This window comes from Macaca fascicularis, chromosome 2 (genome assembly GCF_037993035.2).
Source record: "Macaca fascicularis isolate 582-1 chromosome 2, T2T-MFA8v1.1".
Classification (NCBI taxonomy): Eukaryota; Metazoa; Chordata; class Mammalia; order Primates; family Cercopithecidae; genus Macaca; species Macaca fascicularis.
This window is the reverse complement of record NC_088376.1, coordinates 148,055,070-148,082,709: the sequence shown is the minus strand read 5'-3', so window position 1 is coordinate 148,082,709 and position 27,640 is coordinate 148,055,070. Positions and strand designations below refer to the sequence as shown.

At 50.2% G+C, this 27,640-nt stretch overlaps 2 protein-coding genes across 56 annotated transcripts in view; both read right to left on the bottom strand.

Moving 5' to 3' along the window:
- TTLL3 (tubulin tyrosine ligase like 3) overlaps window positions 1-8,153 on the bottom strand; it is a 31,689-nt gene extending 23,536 nt beyond the window's left edge. For 19 of the 48 annotated variants that reach the window (XR_012431402.1, XR_012431407.1, XR_012431404.1 and 16 more), the window contains exons 1-5: window positions 7,371-8,153; window positions 4,956-5,124; window positions 4,722-4,819; window positions 1,934-2,062; window positions 40-154 (exon numbers count right to left, since the gene is read on the bottom strand). Coding sequence is in view for 22 of the 48 variants with exons in the window: in XM_074032838.1 (XP_073888939.1) it covers window positions 40-154; window positions 1,934-2,062; window positions 4,722-4,819; window positions 4,956-5,124; window positions 7,371-8,081 (1,222 nt within the window). In the remaining 26 variants the exon portion in view is untranslated. The remainder of the gene's footprint in view (window positions 1-39; window positions 155-1,933; window positions 2,063-4,721; window positions 4,820-4,955; window positions 5,125-7,370) is intronic. The other 29 variants (XR_012431396.1, XR_012431397.1, XR_012431412.1 and 26 more) reach the window with 7 other exon arrangements.
- Window positions 8,154-11,000: 2,847 nt separating this feature from the next.
- Window positions 11,001-27,617, bottom strand: ARPC4 (actin related protein 2/3 complex subunit 4). 8 transcript variants are annotated; one of them, XM_065538941.2, is made up of 7 exons: window positions 26,912-26,997; window positions 22,007-22,125; window positions 18,817-19,005; window positions 18,586-18,728; window positions 16,985-17,080; window positions 14,641-14,811; window positions 11,001-11,901 (listed from the first exon to the last, which is right to left on the bottom strand). In XM_065538941.2, the coding sequence occupies exons 3-7, from the start codon at window positions 18,965-18,967 to the stop codon at window positions 11,896-11,898; spliced, it is 567 nt and encodes a 188-aa protein (XP_065395013.1). In that variant the 5' UTR covers window positions 18,968-19,005; window positions 22,007-22,125; window positions 26,912-26,997; the 3' UTR covers window positions 11,001-11,895. The 8 variants fall into 8 exon arrangements, with proteins under 8 accessions (XP_065395013.1, XP_065395012.1, XP_045241773.1 ...); XM_065538940.2 differs by having other exon boundaries at window positions 26,919-26,997; XM_045385838.3 differs by having other exon boundaries at window positions 26,969-26,997.
- Between the last annotated feature and the right edge of the window lie 23 nt (window positions 27,618-27,640).

Here is a 27,640-nt window from a genome sequence, read left to right as displayed (position 1 = left end):
CAGCCTGAGGTCCAGGCATGGGGCTGGGGTTCTCCTTACCTATGAAGGCTTTTTTGTCATCCTCAGCCCCCAGGCGGTAGCAGCGTGGGAAGAAGGAATTGGCATCAACCTCATCAAACCACGGCAAATTCCGGAGATTGAGACATAGACCCACCTACGGAGTTAGTGCTGAGAGGGCAGGGCGGGACTGCCCACACTCAGCACACACCCAGACAGCTCAGAAAGACCCCAACTGGATATGCTCTCAGAGCCTTGGCCCCACTTGCAAGGTCTGAGTTGCTCACATCTATCACCATATATTTGCCTGGGCAGTATCCTTTGCCAAGAATGCCTGACGTCCCTCCTGTCCACCCTTTCACATTTTTTTTTTTTTTGAGATGGACTCTCGCTCTGTTGCCCAGGCTGGAGTGCAGTGGCGCGATCTCAGTTCACTGTAAGCTCCGCCTCCCAGATTCATACCATTCTCCTGCTTCAGCCTACAGAGTAGCTGGGACTACAGGCACCCATCACCATGCCCGGCTTATTTGTTGTATTTTTAGTAGAGACGGTGTTTCACCGTGTTAGCCAGGATGGTCTCGATCTCCTGACCTGTGATCTGCCCGCCTCGGCCTCCCAAAGTGCTGGGATTACAGGCGTGAGCCACTGCGCCTGGCCCACCCTTTCACATTCTTAAAGAGCTGCCAAGGCCAAGCGCAGTAGCTTACACCTGTAATCCCAGCACTCTGGGAGGCTGAAGTAGGAGGACTGCCTGAGGCCAAGACCAGCGTGGGCAACATAGCAAGACCTCACCTCTTAAAAATAGAACAAAACGGCCGGGCGCGGTGGCTCAAGCCTGTAATCCCAGCACTTTGGGAGGCCGAGGCGGGTGGATCACGAGGTCAGGAGATCGAGACTATCCTGGCTAACGTGGTGAAACCCCGTCTCTACTAAAAATACAAAAAACTAGCCGGGCGTGGTGGCGGGCGCCTGTAGTCTCAGCTACTTGGGAGGCTGAGGCGGCAGAATGGCGTGAACCCGGGAGGCGGAGCTTGCAGTGAGCCGAGATCACGCCACTGCACTCCAGCCTGGGAGACACAGCGAGACTCCATCTCAAAAAAAAAAAAAAAAAATAGAACAAAACAAGAGCTGCTTCTTCTAGAATCCTTCCTAACCCACACCAATAATATAATGGCAGGTCATTATTATAAAGCCCTTCATCCTTGCCACAATCCCAGAAGACAGTCCTTACTGGTATTCTCACTGAAAGATGAGAAAACTGAGGCTCAGAGAGGTGAAGTCACTTGCTAAGAAACCCAGGTAAGGCTGGGCATGATGGCTCATGCCTGTAATCCCAGCACTTTGGGAAGCTGAAGTGGATCACCTGAGGTCATGAGCTCAAGACTAGCTTGGCCAACATGATGAAACCCCATTTCTACTAAAAAATACAAAAATCAGCCAGGTGTGGTGACACGCACCTGTAGTCCCAGCTACTCAGGAGGCTGAGGCAGAAGAATTGCTTGAACCTGAGAGGCAGAGATTGCAGTGGGCAGAGATTGCACCACTGCATTCCAGCCTGGGAGACGGAGTGAGACTCCACTCAAAAAAAAAAAAAAAGAAACCCAGGTAAGACAGAATGGGTTCATTAGCCAGATATCTTTTGCTTAGGAGGTTAAGAGCCTGCTTGCTCACTATCATTGGGTTTGGTGATTGTTCTACCTCCAGACCCATTTGAATGCCGGAGCCCATTTTAGTCACTATATCTACACATGCCAGATACGGTGCAGGGGCTGGATTTGAACCAGCCAGATGCTGGTCAGACTCCAAATCTTCTGAATTATATACTTCCCCTTGCCCTGAGAACTTCCTGTTACTAACAAGGAGAGCAGGGAGGAGGGCTGCCAGCCCAAGGGCCGGGAGTTGGAGGCTGCCCTGCCTGCTCCTCTAGGGAGCCCACCTTTGTGGTAAAGGAGCCAGCCCGGGCGTAGTGGTTTATCATCTGATCCTTGGAGAGGAAGCGACAGTCGAGCACATCCCGCCGAGTGGTCCAGATGAAGTAGGGGGTCTCATTCTGAACCATGCGGGACTGGGGAGACAGGGAGGAGACAGAAACACAGAGGCCAGTGTGGGTAGCAGGGCCTAAGGCAGCCTCTCCCTGCCCTGCTGAGCAGGGTGGGTGAACAGGAAGGAGAGGATGCTTCCAAGGTGGACTCTAACCCACACATCATCTTTGTGTAAGTCAAGATTTCTCTTCCTCCAGGGCACAGGTGGGCAGAGGCCAAGCCAGCCTTTCAGGTTCCTTTTGGCCTTAGGGATGCCACAGGTGGCAGCGTGAGAAGAAGGAGTTGGCATTAGCCTCATCAAACCACGGCAAATTCCAAAGACTGAGACATAGACCCACCTATGGAGTTAGCCGCTGAGGAGGCAGGGCCCCTAAGGGTGCCCCCAAGCAGTGACAAAGCTGCACAACTGAATGTCACACTTTGTTCTGGCCCATGGTCATCAGTGACTTGCCCAGGGGCAGGACGGTGACTCCAAGCTGATGGGCACACAGCCTGTGACAAAGGCTCTCTCATGGACCCCACCTCTCTCCATCCTTCCTACAATTCTGGGAGGTGGGATAATTATTCATAACCAATGTCAGCACATGCTGGGCCCTGCTCTAAGCACTTTCCATGTCAGTTCATTCAAGGTTCACCACAATTCTACGTGGTAGGTGCTAAGGTAATCTCTATTTTGCAGATGAGGAAACTGAGGCACAGGAAGGCAAGTGACTTGCCCAAGGGCTCATGAGATTGACCCATATGAAGCTGCCAATATTCAGCCATTCCTGACATAGAGAAATGGCTTTTTTTTTTTTTTTTTTGAGATGGAGTCTGATTCTGTCGCCGAGGCTGGAGTGCAGTGGCATGATTTTGGCTCACTGCAACCTCCGTCTCCTCGGTTCAAGTGATTCTTCTGCCTCAGCTTCTCTAGTAGCTGGAATTACAGGTGTGTGCCACCAGACCCAGATAATTTTTTTTTTTTTTTTTGTATTTTTAGTAGAGACGGGGTTTCACCATGTTCCCCAGGCTGGTCTCGAACTCCTGACCTCAAATAAGCCCCCCACCTTGGCCTCCCAAAGTGTTGCGATTACAGGCGTGACCCACCACGCCCGGCCAGAAATGGCAATTTTATATAGTTGACCTCAGTAAGTGGCACTACCAAGATGGAAACCCAAGTACCCTCACCTCAACATGCATGTCCTCCACATCATCACACCCAACTCTTTCAGCTTTTTTTTTTTTTTTTTTCCAGATGGAGTTATCGCTTGTTCTGTCACCCAGGCTAAAGTGCAGTGGTGCGATTTCAGCTCACTACAACCTCCATCTCCTAAGTTCAAGCAATTCTCATGCCTCACCCTCCCGAGTAGCTGGGATTACAGGTGCCCGCCACCACGCCTGGCTAATTTTTGTATTTTTATTTTATTTTTGAGACAGAGTCTTGCTCTGTCGCCCAGGCTGGAGTGCAGTGGCGTGATAGCTCACTGCAACCTTCGCTACCCAGATTCAAGCAATTCTCCTGCCTCAGCCTCCCAAGTAGCTGTGATTACAGGCATATACCACTACACCCAGCTAATTTTTATATTTTTTTAATAGAGACAGGGTTTCACCATAGTGGCCAGGTTGGTCTTGAACTCCTGACCTCAGGTGATCCATCAGCCTCGGCCTCCCAAAGTGCTGGGATTAAAGGCGTGAGCTACTGTGCCCGGCCTTTATTTTATTTTTTATTTTTATTTTTTGAGACAGAGTCTCACTCTGTCGCCTAGGCTGGGATGTAGTGGCGTGATCTCAGTTCACTGCAACCTCCACCTCCTGGGTTCAAGCAATTCTCCTGCCTCAGCTTCCTGAGTAGTTGGGATTACAGGTGCCTGCCACCACACCGGCTAATTTTTTTTTTGTATTTTTTTTTTTCCAGTAGAGATGGGTTTTCACCATGTTGGCCAGGCTGGTCTCGAACTCCTAACCTCAAGGGATCCGCCCGCCTCGGCCGCCCAAAGTACTGGGATTACAGGCATAAGCCACCCCACTCCGCCTCTTCCACAGCTTTTTAAGTCCTTCCTTCCTACCTTCACTTACCAAGAGCAGAGGGAGAAGGTGAACTATGGGGTTTTTATTTGAAGGGGGAGTTACCATGCATGGAAGCTGTGCTGGCATCTGGTATGACCTAGCAGAGCTCTGAACCACAGGCCAGATGGGACACAGGCCTGATGTGTCCCTCCCCACTCTGCGGCCCTATCCAGCCTTTATTCACTTATTTCTTTTTTAGAGATAGAGACTTGCTTTGTTGCCCAGGCTGGAGTGCAGTGGTGCGACCATAGCTCACTGCAGCATGTAATTTCCGGGTTCAAGCGATCCTCCCATCTTAGCCTCCCGAGTAGCTGGGACTATAGGAACATGCCACCACACCTGGATAATGTTTTTCTACCTTTTTTTGTAGAGACTGAGTCTTATATGTTGCCCAGGCTAGTCTTGAACTCCTAGCCTCAAGTGATCCTCCCACCTTGGCCTCCTGAGTAGCTGGGACCACAGGCATGAGCCACCATGCCCAGCTCTATCCAGCCTTTAAAGAAGCAGTTTTTACTACAGATAGGGAAACTGTGGCCCAGAGAAAGAAAGGACTTGTCTGAGGTCACCCAGCTGGACACCAATGCTCTCCCTCTAAGCAGGCAGCCCCTGCTTCATCTTGTCCCCCAGGGCCCTCACCATCAGAGCATGTGTTCCATCTAGGTCATCAAATTTCAGTAAATCATCCAAGTCGAACAGCTGTGGTGGCTGGAACTCCTCATCCTCATCTTCATCCTCTGTGGATGCAGAGGCCAGAGCTGATGAGTTTCCTCTCCCTGCCCCATAGTCCATAAGGCCTCAACCTTGGGACAGTGGGAACCAAAGAAAAGGGACTCAGGAGGGACAGTTGTGGAAAGGGAGGGAACCACTCACCATCCTCAGTGGTGTCACTGTCACCCATCGCTGAGCTATCCAGATCCTTCTGGGGTGGCAGCAGGGTGGGGCCTGAGCGATGGACCATCTTCTTCTCCACCCAGCCCCTCCGGCGCAAGAGACACCGGATCACTGGGTAGCAGCCTTGGATTGTAAAGATCTTCTTCTGCTGCAAGGTGAGAGATGGATACTTCTTCAATAAGTATTACATAAGTACCAGACATAGGGGATATAAAGGTGAACCAGACAGTATGGACACTGCCATCAGGAAATTTTTATATTCCAGTAGGAGAAATAAACAGACTATAAATAAGTAGAGAAATAAATATGCATGGTAATAATAATAGCAATGGCTACTATTTATTGAGGACCTACTATGTGCTGAGCACTTACATGCATTACTAACAATACATTAAGCATTTTTGTTTTGTTTTGTTTGAGATAGGGTCTCACTCTGTTGCCCAGGCTGGAGTATAGTGGCACAATCTCGGCTCACTGCACCCTCTTCCTCCTGGGTTCGAGTGATTCTCCTGCCTCAGCCTCCTTGAATACCTGGGATTACACGTGTGCACCACCATGCCCAGATTTTTTTTTTTTTTTTTTTTTTTTTTTGAGATGGAGTCTTCCTCTGTCACCCAGGCTGGAATAGTACAATCTTGGCTCACTGCAACCTCCACCTCCCGGGTTCAAGCGATTCTCCTGCCTCAGCCTCCCCAGTAGCTGGCAGTACAGCTGTGTGTCACTACGCCCAGCTAATTTTTGTATTTTTAATAGAGACGGGGTTTCACCATATTTGCCACACTGGTCTCAAACTCCTGACCTTAGGTGATCCACCCACCTTGGCCTCCCAAAGTGCTGGAATTACAGGCATCAGTCACCGCACCCGGCGCCCAAATAATTTTTATATTTTTTGGTAGAGACTGAGTTTCACTGTGTTGGCCAGGCTGGACTTGAACTCCTGGTCTCAAGTGATCCTCCTGCCTTGGCCTCCCAAAATGCTGGGATTACAGGTGTCAGCCACCTCACCCGGCCAATACTATGCATTTTTATTAGATACTGTTATCTCCATTTTACTGGCTATGAAACAGAGGCATAGAGAAGTTGAGCAGGGTGCCTGAGGCCGCACAGTGGTTAAGCAAAAGAGCAGGGATTTACATCCTGGCAGTTTGGCTCCAGAAACTGCATACTTAATGGGATCCAGAGAAACTACTTAGAAATACATGGCCAGGGAAGGTTGAAAGGAAGCCACGAATGCACAGAACTGGGAAATGGCGATTCAGGCAGAGGGGAATGCATGTGCAAAGGCCTTGAGGCTGGAGAGAGGTCAGAAGGAACTGAAGGGAGACCAGAGTGAGTGGAGCATGGAAAATGATGGGGAAAGCCCCAGAGGAGGTAGGCAGTGGCCAGACTGTGGAAGGCCTGCAGGCCTCAGAACGGACTTGGATTTCATACTAAGAGTGTCGTGAACAAAAAAGGGTAACTGAGGGAGTCTTTCCAGGCTTGGCTTGCTGCTGTATGGCAAAAAGATGAGGGGACAGGATGGAGGCAGACCAGTTAGGAGGCTGTCATGGTTTGCCTAGGAGAGAAATCACAATTACTAAAATGAAAGTGGTTACATCACGGACTGGAGAAGGTGCTAGAGTTGAGAATCGTTTTGGAGGTGGAGATGACAAGTGGTTTTGCTGATGGGATTAGACCTGTGGGTGAAGAAACAGAGAGATGAGATTTCTGGCCTGAGGAACTGAGAGATGGGAAAGACCACAGACTGGGGAGGACAACAGGTTTGGGCAGGAAGATCAAAGTCTGGTTTGGGACCTGAATTTGAAATGCTTGTTAAGTTTCCTGGGTGTAGATGATAGGTAGGGGGCTGGATCGACCGGATGTGGAGTTCGAGGCTGGGCTGGAAGGGGCACAGAGGGGGTGCAGCACACTGACCGGACTCAGCCAAGGACACAGCCAAAGGAGACAGACCTGGGGAAGGGGCCAGGGGGCCACTAATGGCCAAGGAACCTTTAAAGGCCACTGAAAAGCGGCAGCCAAAGAGGGAGAAAGGAAAACGAGGAGCGTGCAGTCAGACAGCCAAGGGGAAGGGTGTGTGTGGGGCAGCGGTGTAGAAAGATACAGGGTGCCCAACCGAGATCAAAACAGAAAGGCACTGCTGGGTTTGGCTCCCTGGAACTCACCAGGCACCTTGATTAGAGTGGGACATCACAGGGAACCAGAGTGGAGGGAGCCCAGAAGTTTGGTGCTGAAGGGGTAAATGGGGAGGTAGTTGAAGATGGGTGTGGTGGTTGAGGGTTTTTGCTGTTGTTTTTTCTTTTGCTTTTGTTTTTTAAGGATATAAGAAAACAGCGCAGGGAGACAGGTTGAGCCGCTCCCAGGGCCCTTTCTAAGCGCCCCCGCCCCTCCTCTGACCTTGACAGCTCTCTCCACGTAGATTTTGGCGTTTCTGAGCCGGTTCATGTGAGACGCCTTGGAGGATCCTCGCCAGAGGACCGGGAAACCTGCAGAAAGATGCGGAGTAGGGGCGGGGTAGACTGGGCCTGGGCCTAGGGTCTCGGCCCAGGATCTTTTCTCGCCGCCGATAGCCACGCCTCTTCTCTGCCTCCGGCCTTCATCCAGATGTCCACCCTCGGCCGCTCTTCTCCCGACCCCCATTCCCTCCCTCCACCCCAGCATCTTGTCGTCCTCGCAGCCGCTGTAGGCCAGAGTGAACGGGCCGCACGGGGCCTCACCATCCTGCGGAGAGGGGTCATCCAGGACTGGGGTGTGCGGGGGGCCGAGGGGGCGGGGATCCGCGGCGCCCTGGGCGTGGGTGCCTGGGACCAGCGTATTGAAGGCGCGGCCGAGGCGGCGCGCAGGAGCGGGGCTGCCCGCCTGGCATCTACCGCCTGCGTGGCCCTCCTCGGGCTGGGCGGAGGCAGGGCCGGGCCATGGCAGCCTCCTGGGTGGACGGAACTCGGAGCGGCGGGCCAAGGGGAAACTGGTGCGTGGCTCAAGCGGCTGCGGCTTTCGCAGCCAGTTGCACACCGGGCCGCCCCCCTGGCGGTACCAGGAGGCCGAGACCCGGCGCCCGGGCCCCAGCTCCCCAGCGCTCAGGAGCAGCGGCGCGTCGGGGCCCTGCATGCGCCTCTCGCGGCGCTCGCCCTCCCAGCGCCCCTGATCCCGCCTCCCCTCCGCGTCGCTGCCTCCTCTCCCGGGAAGGTCCTGCCTAGGCTCGAGCCTTGTCCTCCGTTCCAAGCCCCGCCCCGTTTGCTATTGCCTTGGAAACCATTCCCTGGGCACCATCAGACCGCTCGGGGTTGGTTGGGGGCTGCGGTGGGCCCCGGGGCAGTCAAGCGAGGGCTTCCTCAGGACCTGGGGCCTCACCCACACCCTTGATGAGTGGAGCACTGAAGGCGGAAGAGAGCACTGAGCCCCAGTTAGTGCCGCGGTTCCTTATCCAGTACTTCCTGGTGCCACCGGCCGTGGGGTTTGGGCGATTCTACAGTATTTATAGGCGCTAACAAATGGCCCCTGATCTCATGGCGCTTACAGCCCAGTGAGGGGAATAAAAAGTAACAAAGGAAGGGAATAGTTACAGGTATAATAAGGGCAATGAACAAGCAGAGGTGAAACCAGGAAGAGGACGCATTTTAGATGAAGTGGAGGTAGAGGATGTCCTCTCTGAAGAGGTGACACATTTAAGCTGAAGATGTAAATGCGAGGAGTCAGGAGTCACCAGGGAAAAGGGAGGAACAGCACTTCAGGGAACAAACAGTCCCAGCAACAGCCGAGAAGGGTTAAGAACTACAAGACAGCCAGCGTGGCTGGAGCCTGGCGAGGACAGATCAGACCTGCCGGGCCTGGCAGATGGGCCTAGGGTAAGGTCCTTAGCGAGGGCAGCATATGGGGGTAACACGAAAGTGCAGAGCACACCCTCCCCAGGAACTTGGAAATGGAAAAACTGATCATCATTTGAGTCAACTGTGAAAGAAATGTAATAGATCAGAACAGTTATGCCTGGCCCCCAGGCTAAGACTGTAAGCAAACTTTTTGGAGCACTGGCAAAGTATTATCCTCAAAAGTCACAGGGGAGATTAGGTTCCAAGATGTTAAACAATTTGCCTCAAATCACAGAGCAGAGGCAGCATTGCAACCCAGGTCTGACTCCAAAGCCTGTCTCTTAAACACCTGTATGTTATCACACAGAAGGTTGCCTGTTAGTCACAGAAGGACCACACAGGGACAGTTTGAGAGGCCAACTCTAGCAGTGCCCATGCAGGCAGAGTTGAAGAGAGTACCCTGGTCAGAGCCCAGCTTTGTTAGTCACTGGGGAGATGTGCTCTTAAGTGAAGGTGGATTCCCCACCTTTCTGTCCAGCTGACCCCAACCCCCTTTAGCTGATGGCTGGACTTCCCAAAAAGCACATCCCCAGGAGAGGTGATTTAGGGAATTTGGACCCTGGGAGAGAGATACGTGACAAATGAGGGTTGTGGCTGGCTCACCCAGGCAATGCTCTCCTGTGAGGGTTGTTGAGTGACCAGCTGCTATACCCTATTAGTCACCCAGTTTCACTGTGACCACCTTTAACATTCACTGCAAAGCTAGAACATAGCCATGTGCCCTGGAGGAGGGAACATCTAATTCAGAGGGGTAGTGAGGTAGGTCACAGAGGTAATGTCATAAAGGGGATGATAACACTTTGGGAGGCTGAGGCGGAAGGATCACCCAAGGCAGCCCAGGCAACATAGCGAGAACTAAAAAAAACAAAAAACAAAAACAAAAAAATTAGCTAGGCGTGGTGGCACAAGCCTGTGGTCCCAGCTACTCAGGAAGCTGAGGTGGGAGAATCACTTGAGCCTGGAGAAGCTGAGGCTGCAGTGAGCCACGATTGCACCACTGCACTCCAGCCTGGGTGACAAAGCGAGACCGTCTCAAAAATGGAAAAAAAAAAAAAGGTGGCGGGGGAGAGGGGCAATAGCTGTTCAGGTTGCCCTCGCGCCCTCCTGCCTTTAACATCACCTTGTCCACCCCATCAAGAGAGACCCCTCTGGCCATCTGGAGGAATCCCTTTTCAAAGCTCAGCTCAAAGGTTAACCCTTCTTGAAGCTTACCCTGACACCCTCTCCTATATTTACCCCTTGGCCCCCAGACTTCCAATATTAAACATAAAACACTTCAGTGAACCTTTTACATACCTAGCCCTTTTCCTGGACCTCCAAGTCTCTTTGAGGCAAGGATAACATCATGAACACTGGAAATTATTCAACAGCCCAGCCACTGGGCTGGTGAACAACTACGGTTGTCAGTACCTGTGTGGCAGGGACCATGTCAGATTGTTCATATTCATTATCTCTACTTTATAGACTAAGAAACTGAGACACAAAATAGAAATAACTTGACCAAATTTGTCAAGAAGAATCAGGACTCAAACACAAGGGTTTTTTTTTTTTTTTTTTTACTTCGAGGTGTTACTAAGGTATAGTACTATCCAATGGAACTTTCTGCAATGATAGGAATCTCTATGTATGTGTTGTATATGCTCTGTCTATATATGCTGTTATACATGGTACAGTCATTGGTAGCTGTTAAGTTGCCAGTGGGACTAGGGAACTGGATTTTAAACTTATTTAATTGTAATAATTAAAATTTAAATAGCCACTTGTGGATGGTGATTACTGTTTTGGCACAGACAAAAGTCTACTCTCTTGCTCACTGGCTAGATTTGGGGCAAGTTATTACATCTCATGTTTGGAATCACAGTTTCCTTATCCACCAAATGGGAGCACTGTTTCTCTGAGGTTACTTTTTAGCCCAAGTTAAGTTCATTATATGAAAAGCACCCAAGCTCTGTATAGGCAGAGAGAGCAGTTTCAGAAATGAATGGTGCCTGGACTACAATGAATGGAGTCTCTGGGTTGGGGACCCTGGTAGGAATAATGGCGGGACCAATCATGAGATTGCACCCAGTGGGGAGCTCCAGGCACAATTACCAGCCATCTAGTCTCAGGGAAAAGAAGCCCCACCTCCCCTCCTTTCATACACACAGACAGCAAAGACCTCATGCAGCCCCAAAGGGGCAAAAAGAGACTTTAATTAGGGGAGGGAGGATCCACCAGAATCAGAAAAGGGACAGCTAGCGTGGGAGCAGACAAGCCAGAACAGGCAGGAGGAGGGCCCGGCTGGGAAGCTCTGGAGGACTCACCTCGCAACCTCTGGCACAGGCACTGGCACTGACGGACAAGGCGAAACAGCGGCCCCTCTCAACTAGGAGGGTACCCAGTGGCCCCTGTAGTCAGGGGTTGCCTGGCTTTTGGGCCCCAGGTCCTAGGCATGACTGGTGGTCACCAATTTGGCCCTTGTCCCCAACCAGTGCTGGGGGGCCATCTTCAGGCAGAACTCAGGAAGCTGGCAGAGGGTTCCCACCACTTATATTGGGGCCAAGGAGGCTTGGGAATAAAAGGGTAAGGGAGAGAAACCGGAGTCTGAAACCTCCCTCCCTCCCCACCTGGGGTGGCATAGGAGAGAAAAAATAAAGTCGCCTTCTGGCTCCAGGCCCGCCCAGACCCACAGCAACCAATAAGGTACAATCACTGGGACCAGTCACAGTCACTGGAGGTGGAGGTTTAAAAAAAAAAAAAAAAAAAAAAAGACAAAAAGGTTACAGTATCCTACAAGCACAGAGTTTAAGTTTCAAGACGTTAAAAAAAAATCTGTCCCGGCCCAGGGCACTGACCATCAGAAGCCAGCCTGACCAGGCATGTGTGGCCTTGGGGCAGGTCCACAGCTGCTTTCTTGCCCAGCTAGCAAGCACATCACCCACCTCCCGCATCAAATGCCCACCCCAACCCAGCTCCCTGCCGCCGCTGCCGCCGCTGCTCTGGGGAGTGACTCCAGGACGCCTTCGTGGAGACATGGGTAGTCTGAGGGGGAAGGCCACAAGATCCAGCCAGATAGTTTAAAACTGTCAAGAGAACCAAGAGGCAGTGCATGGTGGTTATTATTGCATCCTGGTAGGACTGCTCTAAGGAGGTGCATGAACCTGAGCTGCCACTGTGCTCATATCTCTGATGGGCAGAGTTGGGTCCCAGGACACCTTGTGGTCATGCTCTAATTCAGCCAGCTTTCAGAAGTGACCTATGGGCACCAGCCCTAAGCCTAACACTAGATGAGGCAGAAAAATTAACAGCCATGGAGCTTATCCACAGCTCCCCTGTGCCCTGGCATGGAGGCTGCTAGAAAGCCCTGTCAGCGTCCTGCCTGGTGAACTGGGGTTGCTTTCTTTAGGCATGGGGGCTCTCATGCAAGGGGCTTGGGGACTCAGAGGGCCAAGTGGAGAAGGACCCAGGTTCTGGTACTTTTGTGTCAAGCTCTGGATGATCCTCCAACCAAGACAGGCCCTTGAAATGTTTTCTGCCCTCAAGGGACCCCCATGCTGCCTAGGACAGCCCTGGACATTTTAGAGACCAAAGGTTGTGAACCAATGGTCCATGCCTGAAACCAGCCCAAAGATGAGCACTGTATGGCCCACATGGTGTTTAAAAGAATATGAATTGGCCGGGCGCGGTGGCTCAAGCCTGTAATCCCAGCACTTTGGGAGGCCGAGACGGGCGGATCACGAGGTCAGGAGATCGAGACCATCCTGGCTAACACAGTGAAACCCCGTCTCTACTAAAAAATACAAAAAACTAGCCGGGCGAGGTGGCGGGCGCCTGTAGTCCCAGCTACTCGGGAGGCTGAGGCAGGAGAATGGCGTGAACCCGGGAGACGGAGCTTGCAGTGAGCCGAGATCCGGCCACTGTACTCCAGCCTGGGCGACAGAGCGAGACTCCGTCTCCAGAAAAAAAAAAAAAAAAAAAAAAAAAAGAATATGAATTAGTTGGCCAGGCGCAGTGGCTCACGCCTGTAATCCTAGCACTTTGGGAGGCCCAAGTGGGTGGATCATGAGGTCAGGATATTGAGACCATCCTGGCTCACACGGTGAAACCCCATCTCTACTGAAAGTACCAAAAACATTAGCTGGCCGTGGTGGCAGGCGCCTGTAGTCCCAGCTACTTGAGAGGCTGAGGAATGAGAATGGCATGAACCCAGGAGGCGGAGCTTGCAGTGAGCCACACTCCAGCCTGGGCGACAGAGCGAGACTCCATTTAAAAAAAAAAAAAAAAAAAATTGGGGGCTCAATGGCCTGGAGGTGTGTGGGACCCAGCCCCTGCAGATGAGGCATGTGCTTAGCAGCTCCTCATCCTGCCCACTCCACGGCTACCCAACCTTTGGATGCACCTGAATGTGTGACCCCGACAAAGGTTATGGTACTATCTTAGACCTCTGAGTCTGAAAACCCAGCTCCACATTCTGGTTCCTCCTTACTGGCTGAGGGACCTTGGACAGGTGCTTTTGCTTCTAGAGCCCCAGTTTATTAATCTCTAAAATGGCGATAATAGCTGACTCAAAGATTGTTTTGAGTAATAAACGGGATATGTGAACATACTTTTTTAGGTGTCTAATTCTGTGTGATGTAATTATCATAAATAAGTAAATGATTGTTGAAATGAGTGAGCCAATATTGGAACAAGAGCTATTTTCCCCTTCCAGTTCAATCTAGAGGGTTCCTAGTATCCTGGTCATAAAACTTCAGTGCTGCAATACATGGAAAGCTTACTATATACCAGGTGCTATGTTTTACACACATGGTCTCACTTAATGCTCAACCACTCTGAAAGATAAGTATTAATTACCAGACCTTCATTTCACAGCTGAGGAAACTGAGGCTTAGTTGAAAGTTCAGTGACATGCTTGAGTAGGTGGTGGAGCCTGGATTCACACACAGGTGGTCTGCCTCCACAGCTGAGTGAGCTGAACAACCATGCTGACCTGTGCATACACTATGGCTACTCTGTATACTGGCCACCCTCAGTATAATTAAATCCCAAGGGAGGCGGGTATAATTTCCATTTTTAGGAATCTAAGCTCCTTCTGGACTGGGTGTGTACTTACTAGTGGGAGTACACACTAAGTCTACCATCTAGAGATCACAGCCACTCTGGGTGGAACATATCAACAAACCGAAGATTGTTTGGAAAAAGGAGAAAAAAAAAGAAGGCATGTTCTGAATATCTAAACAACTAAGAACTATGTCATCAGTTCATCAATGTAAACAATTCTACCTCTTCAAATGACTACGTGCTTTCAATTAGAAAGGCATAAACAATGTAAGAGGAATCTGGAGGACTGATATCATGCAAGTGATAGAAAACAGGTTGAAGGAATCATGACTAAGCCTGAGAAACATGCTGAAGGGAAGTACTGAAGTCTATTTGAGAAGTGGAATTATAACATGATTAACTGTCCTATATTCCTAGAAAATTCACATGCAGACTTCACTTGCCTCGCTTGGGGTTTGAATGAGATAGAGGTAAGGCCTTTGTGAATATCTTGAGATGTAGAAATGAGTGTCCAAGTTCCTATGAGGGACTAGGAGACATCCCAGACACCCAAACATAGAAAACGCCTTGTAGCTCTCAGAGATGAACTTGGGGTCCTCTGGCTCCAAAGCACCTGACTGACCTGCTGTGCCCAGGGGTCCTAGAGAGCTCAGAAGATATAAACACACTGCTTGGACCCCTTTCCCACCAGATGCTAAGTTCTCAACATGACCCCCAGATCCTTTGGCCTCTGGAAGGAAAGCTGAAAGGCCCCTACTCACATTCTTAAGGAACTCCTCAGCCACAATGCGGGCACGGGCATTGACTGACAGCTTCATCTCACTGATCTCCTTGTCAATCTCCTCCATGAAGTGGATCACAAAGTCTACCAACTTGTGTTTGTACATCTGCTCTGTGTGGAAGTTGGTGATCAGAAAGCTGATATCATATCCCTAGGGAAGAAGACAGTAGGGAGGAGGAAGAGAAGGAACAGGAGAGAATTAGCACCCCAGGGGAACTAAGCTGGTCACGTCCTCCACTCATCCACATGGTTCCCACTGGCTGTGATCTTCTCCCAAGCTACACACCCTTCCAGTCAGCAGCCCAGCTGCTCTGGGGGAGAGGGTGTCTAGGTTGGATCCAAGCAACTGAACCCAGTTGAGAATTCTGTGTGTATCAGACATCTCTGGAAGACTATCTGTGGCACAAAGAACTCTGCATTGAGAATGAGTCAAGGGACTTGAAGTCTTGTTACAGAAGAATCTAATCAAACAACAGGGAACATTTCGTTCAGAGAAGAGATGATGTGGAAGATGGGTGGGATTAAGGTCTTTTTCTGCTGGAGGGCTGTGGGAGGAAGAGCAATTTTATTCCAGGTGGCCCCAGAGGTTAGATCTAGGACCAGGAGAGAAAATTTGGCTCAGGATGAGGAAGAACTTGGCCAACACGCCTGACGTGTCTGATGATGGCACATGCTGCTGTGTGGTAGTTGCTCAGTCACTGGGGATATTTTAAGTTGACCTGGCAAGGAGTCTGTGGAGAAGATTCAAGTAAAAATTCAGGCAACAACTGACCCAATGTTAACTGTGGCTTTAAAAGACTGATTTGGTGGGCCGGGCGTGGTGGTTTATGCCTGTAATCCCAGCACTTTGGGAGGCCGAGGTGGGTGGATCACGAGGTCAGGAGATCAAGACCATCCTGGCTAACACGGTGAAACCCTGTCTCTACTAAAAATACAAAAAATTAGCCAGGTGTGGTGGCAGGCGCCTGTAGTCCCAGCTACTTGGGAGGCTGAGGCAGGAGAATGGCATGAACCCAGGAGGCGGAGCTTGCAGTGAGCCAAGATCACGCCACTGCATTCCAGCCTGTGCGACACAGCGAGACTCTGTCTCAAAAAAAAAAAAAAAAGAAAAGAAAGAAAAAAGAGGCTGGGCGCAGTGGCTCACGCCTGTAAACCTAGTTGAGGCAGGTGGATCATGAGGTCAGGAGATCAAGATCATCCTGGCTAACACGGTGAAACCCCGTCTCTATTAAAAATACAAAAAAATAAGCCGGGCATGGTGGCAGGCACCTGTAGTCCCAGCTACTTGGGAGGCTGAGGCAGGAGGATGGCATGAACCTGGGAGGTGGAGTTTGCAGTGAGCTGAGACTGCGCCACTGCACTCCAGCCTGGGCGACGGAGCCTCCGAGACTCCGTCTCAAAAATAAAAAAAAAAAAAAAGAGAGACTATGATTCACTTTGGGAGGCCGAAGCAGGCAGATCACCTGAGGTCAGGAGTTCCGAGACCAGCCTGGCCAACACAATGAAACCCTGTCTCTACTAAAAATACAAAATTAGCCAGGTGTGGTAGCGTATGCCTGTAATCCCAGCTACTCAGGAGGCTGAGGCAGGAGACTCGCTTGACCTGGGAGGTGGAGGCTGCAGTGAGTGAGATTGTGCCACTGTACTCCAGCCTGGGCAACAAGAGCAAAACTCCATCTCCAAAAAAAAAAAAAAAAGAGAGAGAGAGACTATGATTCAGTTGGCAGAGCTTAGAAAGGATTTCTAATTCACTGAGCTCTTTCTGATGCTAGACTATAGGCTCTGGGAATAAGCAATATGTCTTACCTTTTCTGCCTTTTTTTTTTCTGAGACGGAGTCTTGCTCTGTTGCCCAGGCTGCAGTGCAGTGGCACGATCTCGGCTCACTGCAACCTCCGCCTCCTAGGTTTAAGCAGTTAGTTCTCTGCCTCAGCCTCCTGAGTAGTTGGGATTACAGGTGCCCACCACAACGCCCAGCTAATTTTTGTATTTTTAGTAGAGACGAGGTTGCACCATGTTGGCCAGGCTGGTCTTGAACTCCTGACCTCGTGATCCACCCACCTCGGTCTCCCAAAGTGCTAGGATTAACAGGCGTGAGTCACCACACCCGGCCCTTTTTCACCTTTTCTATGGCTGAGGTAGACCCAACTTTTCCTAAGTTTCTAATCCTCTTTGCTCCCACTCTGAGATGAAGGCCAACTGTCAATTCAGGCAGTGGGTGCCAAACAGCTGGAGGAGCACTGATCCTGGTTCTAGAAACAATCCCAGGCCATTGCGATACGCAGGGTCCTGGGTATCGCAAACTCATGGGTCACAGGGTCTCACCTCCACAGGCTTCCTTCGAAGGATAAAGAAGTTCTCTGCTCGCATCATCATGAAGCGCATGAACTTGTGGCATAAAATCTTCTCGATCTCATCGGCCTGCGGAGTGTAAGAGAGAAACGTTTCTCTAAAGCTGACACCCAAGGCCAAAAACACCTTGTAGCCTGGTCTTCTGACTCCAATTTCTCCAAGGCTCCCAGGAGACAGTGAGGTTTGGTACTCGGAAGGATCACTGAAGTGGGGGACCTGGCTGCCAGCTGAAACAAGGGTCTACCTTGGGCCATCTGTTAATGAGGACCCATTCCAGAGAAGTAATTCTTATAGTTTTCTATGGCTTATTTCAGAGTCTACAACTGTACTCCAAGCTGCCCTTCCCATTCTCATTTCACTAGTGTTACATTTCCCAGGGTGTTTTGTAGCACCACCTGGGCTATCAGAAATAACCTTAGGTGATCTCTGCTTTAATAACACTGAACATTTCTGAAGTTTCTCCCTTCTGAACTCTCAACATTTCCTTTTTTTTTTTTTTTTTTTTTTTGAGACGGAGTCTTGCTCTGTTGCCCAGACTGGACTGCAGTGGCATGATCTACGCTCACTGTAAGCTCCACCTCCCAGGTTCACGCCATTCCCCTGCCTCAGCCTCCCCAGTAGCTAGGACTACAAGTGCCCACCACCACGCCTGGCTACTTTTTTTTTTTTTTTTTTGAGATGGAGTCTCACTCTGTCGCCCAGGATGGAATGCAGTGGCGCGATCTCGGCTCACTGTAATCTCCGCCCCCCGGGTTCAAGCAATTCTCCTGCCTCAGCCTCCCGTGTAGTTGAGACTACAGGCGCATGCCACCACGCCTGGCTAATTTTTGTACTTTTAATAGAGACAGGGTTTTACCATATTGGCCAGGCTGGTCTTGAACTCCTGACATCAAGTGATCCACCCGCCTTGGTCTCACAAAGTGCTGGGATTACAGGCATAAGCCACTGTGCCTGGCCCCGAACTCTCAACATTTCTAAAGGAAAATTATTGCTGCTGGTTGCTAGTATGCCCTTAACATCTCCCAACACTTGTTAACCTCCCATTTTAACAAGGAAAGCAGGCCCCAGGGTTAGAACTTTCTGTAGAAAACATTATGTAGTCTGCATTTAACAATATTGTTTTGTTTTCATCCTGTTGAAAGTTTAGAGTTGCCTTCTACTGGCCAGGCATGGTGGCTCATGCCTGTAATCTCAGTACTTTGGGAGGTTGAGGCGGGCCGATCACCTGCGTCCGGAGATGGAGACCATTCTGGCAAACGTGGTGAAACACCGTCTCTACTAAAAATACAAAAATTAACTGGACGTGGTGGCGGGTGCCTGTAATCCCAGCTACTCGGGAGGCTGAGACAGGAGAACTGCTTGAACCTGGGAGGCAGAGGTTGCAGTCAGCCGAGATCATGCCACTGCACTTCAGCCTTGGCGACAAGAGTTAAGAATCCGTCTCAAAAAAAAAGGAAGCAGAGGCTAGGTTTCCTGCACTCTGAATCTAGAATCTGGGTCACTGATCTCTCAGATGGGGACCCCTGGACTGAAAGAGAGCTCCTTACGCTGGGCCTCCTCCATGGTGAACTTACCTGTTTCACAGCGATGCTGACCCGGACAGAGTTGATGGAGCCCTCAATCAGAACCTTTTCCTTCTCATTCCTGCTGATGGTCACAGGTTGTAACAGGAGCTCTTTGCTACTCCTGAAAACACAATGTGACAGAGTCCTCTGTACTACAGAGAGACAGAATAGTCAGAGTGACCCCATGGCAGGTCCTGGAATCACTATGAGACCACAGAGTCCAAGGAATAGAAGACTCACAAGCAGGGGTGCTCCAAGATGGGGGCCAGTGAGTGTGTTCTTCAGCAGAAAGAGCACAGGCTCTGAAGTCAGGGCGAAAAGGTTTTGAAATCCAGCCTCCTCTGTTACTTTCCTTGGGCAAGTTACCCTGTTGGAATCTCAATTTTCTCATCTGTAAAATGACTCTGATTCCTAATTCACTGGCGAGGACTGAGAGAGATCAAAAAGGGTCAAATGTCTAATAGCGTGCCTGGTACAGAGTAGGAGCTTTACAAAAAACAGCTATTTTAGTAACGACAAGTTGAACATCCCCAATCTGCAAATCCGAAATCCAAAATCTGAAACTGGCTGGGCGTGGTGGCTCATGCCTGTAATCCCAGCACTCTGGGAGGCTGAGGCAGGTGGATCACTTGAGGTCAGGAGTTCGAGACCAGCGTGGCCAACATGGTGATATCACATTTCTACTAAAAATATAAAAATTAGCTGGGCATGGTGGCGCATTCCTGTAATTCCAGATACTCAGGAGGCTGAGGCATGAGAACTGCTCGAACTCAGGAGGTGGCAGTTGCAGTGAGCCAAGATCACACCACTGGACTCCAGCCTGGGCAACAGAATGAGACTCTGTCTCAAAAAAAAAAAAAAAAAAAAAAAAAAAAATCTGGCCGGGCGCGGTGGCTCAAGCCTGTAATCCCAGCACTTTGGGAGGCCGAGACGGGCGGATCACAAGGTCAGGAGATCGAGACCATCCTGGCTAGCACGGTGAAACCCCGTCTCTACTAAAAAAATACAGAAAACTAGCCGGGCGAGGTGGCGGGTGCCTGTAGTCCCAGCTACTCGGGAGGCTGAGGCAGGAGAATGGAGTGAACCCGGGAGGAGGAGCTTGCAGTGAGCTGAGATCCGGCCACTGCACTCCAGCCTGGGTGACCGAGACTCCGTCTCAAAAAAAAAAAAAAAAATCTGAAAGTTTCTGAGTGCTGACAAGATGCTCAAAGGAGACGCTCACTAGAGCATTTTGGATTTGGGATTAGGGATGCTCAACTGGTTAAGTATCTGCAAATATTCCACAATCTGAAATACTTCTGGTCCCAAGCATTTTGGATAAGAGATACTCAACCTACATGGGCAAACCAATATACCATTTAGGAATGTAGAGAGAACACCTGTCTTGGAGGTAAGGAAAGGCTAAAATTGAACACAGTTTGGCTTCCTTTAATTATCAATCCAGAAATGATTCATTTGCCTCTGAGACCCCTATGAGTTCAGGTTCCAAGGTAATGCCTCTGAATACCTAGAGATCTATAATAGTAATTAATTGTGGTGTGGTGTCTCTAAACTGTTAATCATTTTCAAAGGCCCACTGGAAATCATGTACATTAAGCAGTATAACAGGGCATATCCTAACATCAGTTATTTTTTTTTTTTTGAGACGGAGTCTTGCTCTGTCGCCCAGGCTGGGGTGCAGTGGCCGGATCTCAGCTCACTGCAAGCTCCGCCTCCCGGGTTTACGCCATTCTCCTGCCTCAGCCTCCTGAGTAGCTGGGACTACAGGCGCCCGCCACCTCGCCCGGCTAGTTTTTTGTATTTTTTAGTAGAGATGGGGTTTCACCGTGTTAGCCAGGATGGTCTCGATCTCCTGACCTCGTGATCCACCCGTCTCGGCCTCCCAAAGTGGTGGGATTACAGGCTTGAGCCACCGCACCCGGCCAACATCAGTTATTTTTAAAATTCAAAATTAAATCATACCATTAATGTGATAACCCAGATTATCTCAGTTATGTACGTACCAGATTGAATTTTATTTACTTTTTTTTGAGATGAAGTCTTGCTCTGTCGCCAGGCTGGAGTGCAGTGGCACGATCTCTGCTCGCTGCAAACTCTGCCTCCCGGGTTCGAGCAATTCTCCTGCCTCAGCCTCCTGAGTAGCTGGGACTACAGGCGCGCACTACATGCCCAGCTAATTTTTGTATTTTTAGTAGAGACAGGGTTTCACCATGTTGGCCAGGATGCTCTCGATCTTTTGACTTCGTGATTTGCCTGCCTCAGCCTCCCAAAGTGCTGGGATTACAGGCATAAGCCACCGTGCCCAGCCTCTTTTACTTATTTTTTGAGACAGGGTCTCACCCAGGCTGGAGTGCACTGTCACGATGTTGGCTCACTGCAACCTCTACCTCCCAGGCTCAAGAGATCCTCCCGCCTCAGCCTCCCAAGAAGCTGGGACTACAGGCATGTGGCACCAAGCCCAACTATTTTTGCATATTTTTTTGGTAGAGATGGAGTCTTGCCATGTTGTCCAGGCTGGTCTTGAACTCCTAGACTCAAGCGATCTGCCCACTTCAGCCTCCTCAAGTGCTCAGATTAAAGGGGTGAGCCACTGCACCAGGCAATGGCTTGCACCAGCCATTGCACCAGATTAAATTTTAAAGGGGAAAAAGATATTTATGAAATGGAAACTAGATAAGAGAAAATCATTCAAAATGTGGAGTATTTGGATTAGGGTGTCAGAGTGTCTAGACTGGTAGGTACAAAAAAATCCCTGATCATTACATTAGAAAAGTATGGAGATGGCATCTCAAATAACTAAATTATCTGACTATTCCTTAAACTACCAGTGTTTTCAACAATGCCACAGGAAAGACTTCATCAACAGCCCAGCTCTGAGAAGTCATACCTTGTGTCAAGCAATCTTGTCTTTTCCCCTGGGTTCTGTCCTGCCAACCCACTGACCCTATTTTCCTTTTTTTTTTTTTTTTTTTTTTGAGACGGGGTCTCGCTCTGTCACCCAGGCTGGAGTGCAGTGGCCGGATCTCAGCTCACTGCAAGCTCCGCCTCCCGGGTTCACGCCATTCTCCTGCCTCAGCCTCCCGAGTAGCTGGGACTACAGGCGCCCGCCACCTCGCCCGGCTAGTTTTTTGTATTTTTTAGTAGAGACGGGGTTTCACCGGGTTCGCCAGGATGGTCTCGATCTCCTGACCTTGTGATCCGCCCGTCTCGGCCTCCCAAAGTGCTAGGGTTACAGGCTTGAGCCACCGCGCCCGGCCTGACCCTATTTTCTTAACTCCAAATTGGGAATCACCATTCAGCTGGCAGCAAGACAAAATGTCAACTGCAGCTGTCCTGACTACTCTGGGACATAAGTTCACGGCACCTTCTTGACAGCAGCCATCTCTGCGTGCCACACCCCTCATCCCCACCTTGACTTGTCCTTCCCTACCTGACTTCCACTTCCGGCTTGTTGTGTCGTTCCACAACCTGGGAGGAGAAGTTCTCCAGGCAGAGGGCAGCCTGCAATGTGGCCCGCACGGCACTCAGGTAGGGGCGGAGAGTGGCAGTCTATAGGAAATAACACAAAGGGAAGGGAAGATCAAAATCTGTCATGCCAAACCCACTGATCCCCTATTCCAGCTCCCATGAAGCCAGGTAGCACTGAGGGTGCAAGGCTCTTAAGACACCACTGTGAACAGAACAAACTAGGCCTTCGAGACGCCTTCCAAGGTGCAGTCATGGTTTTCAACAGGAGGCAATTTTGCCTCCCAAGGTACATTTGGCAATGTCGAGATATTTCATTTCTTTCTTTTTTAACCTGGGGTCACACCAGAGGAATGCTGAGACATTTTCAACTGTCATGACTTGGCGGGGAGGCGAACTGCAGGCACTGAGTGGACAGATATCCAATAAACATACTACAATGCACTACAAAGAATTATTGAGTCTCAAATATCAAAAGTGCTGAGGTTGAGAAAGTGATCTAGAGACATACCAGTGAATGCATGATTGTCTTCAATCTATTAGGCCAACAAATGTATATACTGTTTGCCAGGCACTGAGCTAACTGGGAATTCAAAGATGATTAACACTGTCTCTACCCTCAAACAGCTCAACTGGATAGCAGATATACAGAAAATAACTATGATATAAAGATAAAATGTTGAAATATTTAGATTTACAAGTAATCTATATTTGCAGAAGAAACTGGTTTTGAAAGTGAAATGGGATTAGGAGGATTTTATAATGAGAAAAAGTAGAGTAAGGACATTCTTTTTTTTTTTTTTTTGAGACAGACTCTTGCTCTGTCACCCAGGCTGGACTGCAGTGGCACGATCTCGGCTCACTGCAAGCTCTGCCTCCTGGGTTCATGCCATTCTCCTGCCTCAGCCTCCCAAGTAGCTGGGACTACAGGCGCCCGCCACCACGGCTGGCTAATTTTTGTATTTTTAGTAGAGACAGGGTTTCACATGTTAGCCAGGGTGGTCCTGATCTCCTGACCTTGTGATCCACCAGCCTCAGCCTCCCAAAGTGCTGGGATTACAGGTATGAGCCCCACACTCGGCTAGAATAAGGACATTCTTAGTAGAGGGATTAGCTTCTAGATGTACTGGTCAGTCCTTATATCAGCCAAATTCTTTCCCACCTCAGGGCTTTACACATGCTTGACCATCTATTTGTAGGCTTTTTTCCTCTTTCTTTGCCTAGGTCATCCTCCAGATCTCAGCTTAATTAAGGAAAGCCTCTTAGGCCTTCACTTCCGCCTACAAAGCATTTATTACAATTTACAATAAAATGTCTTTCATATCTTTTTTTTTTTTTTTTTGAGACGGAGTCTCGCTCTGTCACCCAGGCTGGAGTGCAGTGGCCTGATCTCAGCTCACTGCAAGCTCCGCCTCCCGGGTTCACGCCATTCTCCTGCCTCAGCCTCCCGAGTAGCTGGGACTACAGGCGCCCGCCACCTCGCCCGGCTAGTTTTTTTTTGTAGTTTTAGTAGAGATGGGGTTTCACTGTGTTCACCAGGATGGTCTCGATCTCCTGACCTCGTGATCCACCCGTCTGGGCCTCCCAAAGTGCTGGGATTACAGGCTTGAGCCACCGCGCCCGGCCTTTCATATCTTTTTAATTTTTATTTATTTATTTTGAGACAGAGTTTCGCTTCTGTTGCCCAGCCTGGAGTGCAGTGGCGCGATCTCTGCTCACTGCAATCTCCGCCTCCTGGGTTGAAGCCTTTCTCCTGCCTCAGCCTCGCGAGTAGCTGGGATTACAGGTGTACACCACCATGCCCGGCTAATTTTTGTATTTTTAGTAGAGATGGGGTTTCACCATGTTAGCCATGGTTGTCTTCAAATCCTGACCTCAGGCAGTCCGCCCACTTCAGCCTCCCAAAGTGTTGGGATTACAGGCGTGAGCCAATGTGCCTGGCCTTTATTTTTTTTTTATTTTATTTTTGAGACAGAGTCTCACTCTGTTGCCCAGGCTGGAGTGCAGTGGTACAATCTTGGCTCACTGCAACCTCCACCTCCCGGGTTCAAGTGATTTACCTGCCTCAGTCACACAAACAGCTGAGATTACAAGTGTGCAGCACCGTGCCTGGCTAACTTTTGTATTTTTAGTAGAGACGGGGTTTTGCCATGTTGCCCAGGCTGGTTTCAATCTCGTGACCTCAAGTGATCCGCCCATCTCGGCCTCCTAAAATGCTGGGATTACAGGCGTGAACCACTGCACCTGGCCTCCTTCATGCCTTTGTAAAGTGATTTCTCCTTTATTAGGCTGTAAACCTCGTGGTCAACAGACCATATTTATTTTACTCACAGCTATATAGCCTCCAACCTAGCTCAGTACGTAACATGTAGAGTGTCTTACTCATTTCCTGTAGAATAAATGAGCAAAAGAAATAATTAAGGTTAGAGTAACACAAAAGGACAGCAAGAGTTCCAGAGTAGTAATGAGTACAATGTTTCTGTATATGAGAAGCATTTTAGATTCACTAAATGAGGCTGCAGTGGTAGACTGAGGTCAGATCATGGGGAATCTTGAATGCCAGACCAAGTTTAGCTTTTCTCTTAAGGGGGTAAGGAACTACTGGGGCTTTCTGAGGAGGAAGTTCATGACTGCAGCTGCATGGTAGCTCTGTGAAGAATGATTTGGAGAGGGAAGTGAGACATACAGCAGACTGTGTCACCAGCAAAGAGTATCACAAGTGTTGGACTGACATTAGATGGAGTGGATAACGGAACTGAAAAACAACTTCCCAGGGGCTTATGCCTGTAATCCCAGCACTTTGGGAGGCCGAGGTGGGTGGATCACCTGAGGTCAGCAGTTCAAGACCAGCTTGGCTAACATGGCAAAACCCTGTCTCTACTAAAAATACAAAAAAATTAGCCACGACGGGTGCCTGTAATCTCAGCTACTTGGGAGGCTGAAGCAGGAGAACTGCTTGAACCCAGGAGACTGAGGTTGCAGTGAGCCGAGATCTGGCCACTGCACTCCAGCCTGGGCGACAGGGAGAGACTGTGTCTTTAAAAAAAAAAAAGAAAAAAACAACTTCCAACGAACTATGGTCCGGTCATTCAATTAAATACTACTTAGCAATAAAAAAGAGTAACTATTGATACACACAACATGGTTGACTCTCACATGTACTATGGTAAGAAGGTACATTTAAAAGCCTGCATACTAAAGCATTCCATTCACATGACAATCTGAAAAAGGCAAAACTATAGGGGTTAAAAAAATCAGTGGTTGTCGGGGGTGGGAAGGAGGAAAGGTGTGATTACAAAAGGGCTCGAGGGAATTTTTTGGGGTGATGGAAATATTCTGTATTTTGGTTGTAGTAGTGGTTACATAACTTGACTTTTTTTTTTTTAAGACACAGGATCTTGCTATATTGTCCAGGCTACAGTGCAGTGGCTATTCACAGGCGTGATCACAGGGTACTACAGCCTCGAACTTCTGGGCTCAAGTGATCCTCCTGCCTAAGCCTCCTGAGCAGATGGTACTACAGGTGCATGCCACCATACCCAGCAAGTTTTTGTCAACACTTTTTTTTTTTTGAGATGGAGTCTCGCTCTGTCGCTGGAGCGACAGGCTGGAGTGCAGTGGCACGATCTCGGCTCACCGCAAGCTCTGCCTCCTGGGTTCACGCCGTTCTCCTGCCCCTGCCCCTGCCTCCCGAGAAGGTGGGACTACAGGCGTCCACCACCACCCTCCCGGCTAATTTTCTGCATTTTTAGTAGAGAAGGGGTTTCACCGTGTTAGCCAGGATGGTCTGGATGGCCTGACCTCGTGATCCGCCCACCTCGACCTCCCAAAGTGCTGGGATTACAAGCGCGAGCCACCGCGCCCGGCCTTTGGCAATAGTTATAGACAGTAAACCTAAAAAAGGTGACTGGCTCCGTGACGCCTGTCCTTTCATGAATAAAACAGACGTAGTCTCATACAATACCTCAAAAAACTTAAATTTTTAAAAATCAAGACGCATGTGCTCCATTAGAAAAAAAAAATCCAGATTTCTAGCAGGGATACGAGTTCACAAAGTTTGCCAGGATAGGGAACTCAGGAGGAAGAGCAAATTTAGAATGGAAGATGAGTTTTGAACTAGAGGTGTAATTTCAAGGTCTCTTCAAGATACCCAGGCAAACCTTCAAAGAGAGCTGAGAAGCCAGATTAGGAGTCATCAGAGTGAAGAAAGTCATCGAAGCCAGCAGACTAGATCGGTATCACCAGGGAAGGTGTGACGATGAGGGAGGTGGTCATCCAAAGTCACAACTCCCAAGAATACCCACATGTATGAAAAAGGGAGGACTTTCAGGAAGGGAGGGATGAGCAGTATCACAGCTAACAAACACTAGGGCTGACACAGTTCAGTTCTGACCAGGAGGGGCCTGAATGGAAGCAACACGAGAGATCCTCCAGTGGGGTGGAAGCAGGGCTGGAGGTACCAAGAGTGGGATAAGGAAGTGTGGCCGCCTGCCTTAAGCAACTGTAGGGTCAGGAAGGCAGAAGACAAAGGGCGTATTTAGTGAAGCTCTACTGTGGACAGGCAGATGGACCCGCTACATGCCTCAGCGGCCCTTCGACGGGCTAAGAGGCCGACTACGTACCCTCGAAACGCTCCAAAGAGCCTAGGAAGCCCCACTTCCAGCTTCCTCCAGGGCTCAGTAAAAGCCCCTACCTGCTTGGAAGGCTGATCACGAAGCCGCAAGGCCCGCTTCAAACCAGGGAGTACCCCTACTCGCCCCTTCCTCACCTCGGGCCCCCGCCCTCTTTCTCCCACCCTCATGGTGTCCCCACAACCCCCGGGCATCCCTCAGCCCCGCGCCCCTGCGGCAAAGCCACATCTCCCACCGACCCACTGCCCTGAGGCTGAACAGCTGGGGGTCCCTGGCCGGGGGCCCGGCTCTCTCACCATCGCGGGCGCTGGCTGGGCCGGAAAGCGGAAGTACGGAAGTGGCCAGCCCCGCGATGCCTGCCCTTTCGCGAGAAGCGCAGCCTCTGTCTCCGCCCGGACTTCCGGATGGTACCATCTATGCTCTGAGCGGGATAGGGAGCCCTTGCGAACGCTTGGCCCTTCCGGAAGTTTTCCACCTAGGGCTGTCTCGGTATCTTTAAACTCTTGCACTCGAGTCACTACTTAAGCTTCTCCAGGAATGGGAGCAGCTCCCCTTTGTGCCTTCGGCCTTCTTGTTACCTTTGCCACAGCCTCCCCCCAGGTATGCAATGGTACAGCCCAGCTTCAGATTGGGCACCAAATTAGGACAAGCTGAAGCGGAGGAGCCCTTCGTTTCTTCCGGTTCTGTGCCCCCATCCTTTCTCTCGCCCCTCCTACCCGCAGCTCCTGGGGCTCAGCGGCGCTAACTGCAGCGCCGAGATCTCCGCCGCCAAGCCCCGCCTCCCGCCTCCCGCCCCGGGCTATGCCCTGGGGCGCGCCTGAGGCCAACCACCCGCACCCCACCTCTAGCGGGCTTGCTCGAGGCCCACCTTCTCCCCACCCCCGGCAAACTTCAGTAGGCTCGCCCTCGCTGACTCCCCGCCCCCGCGTCAACTGCAAGGGGCCCGCCCATAGCCAGTTCCGGGGCGG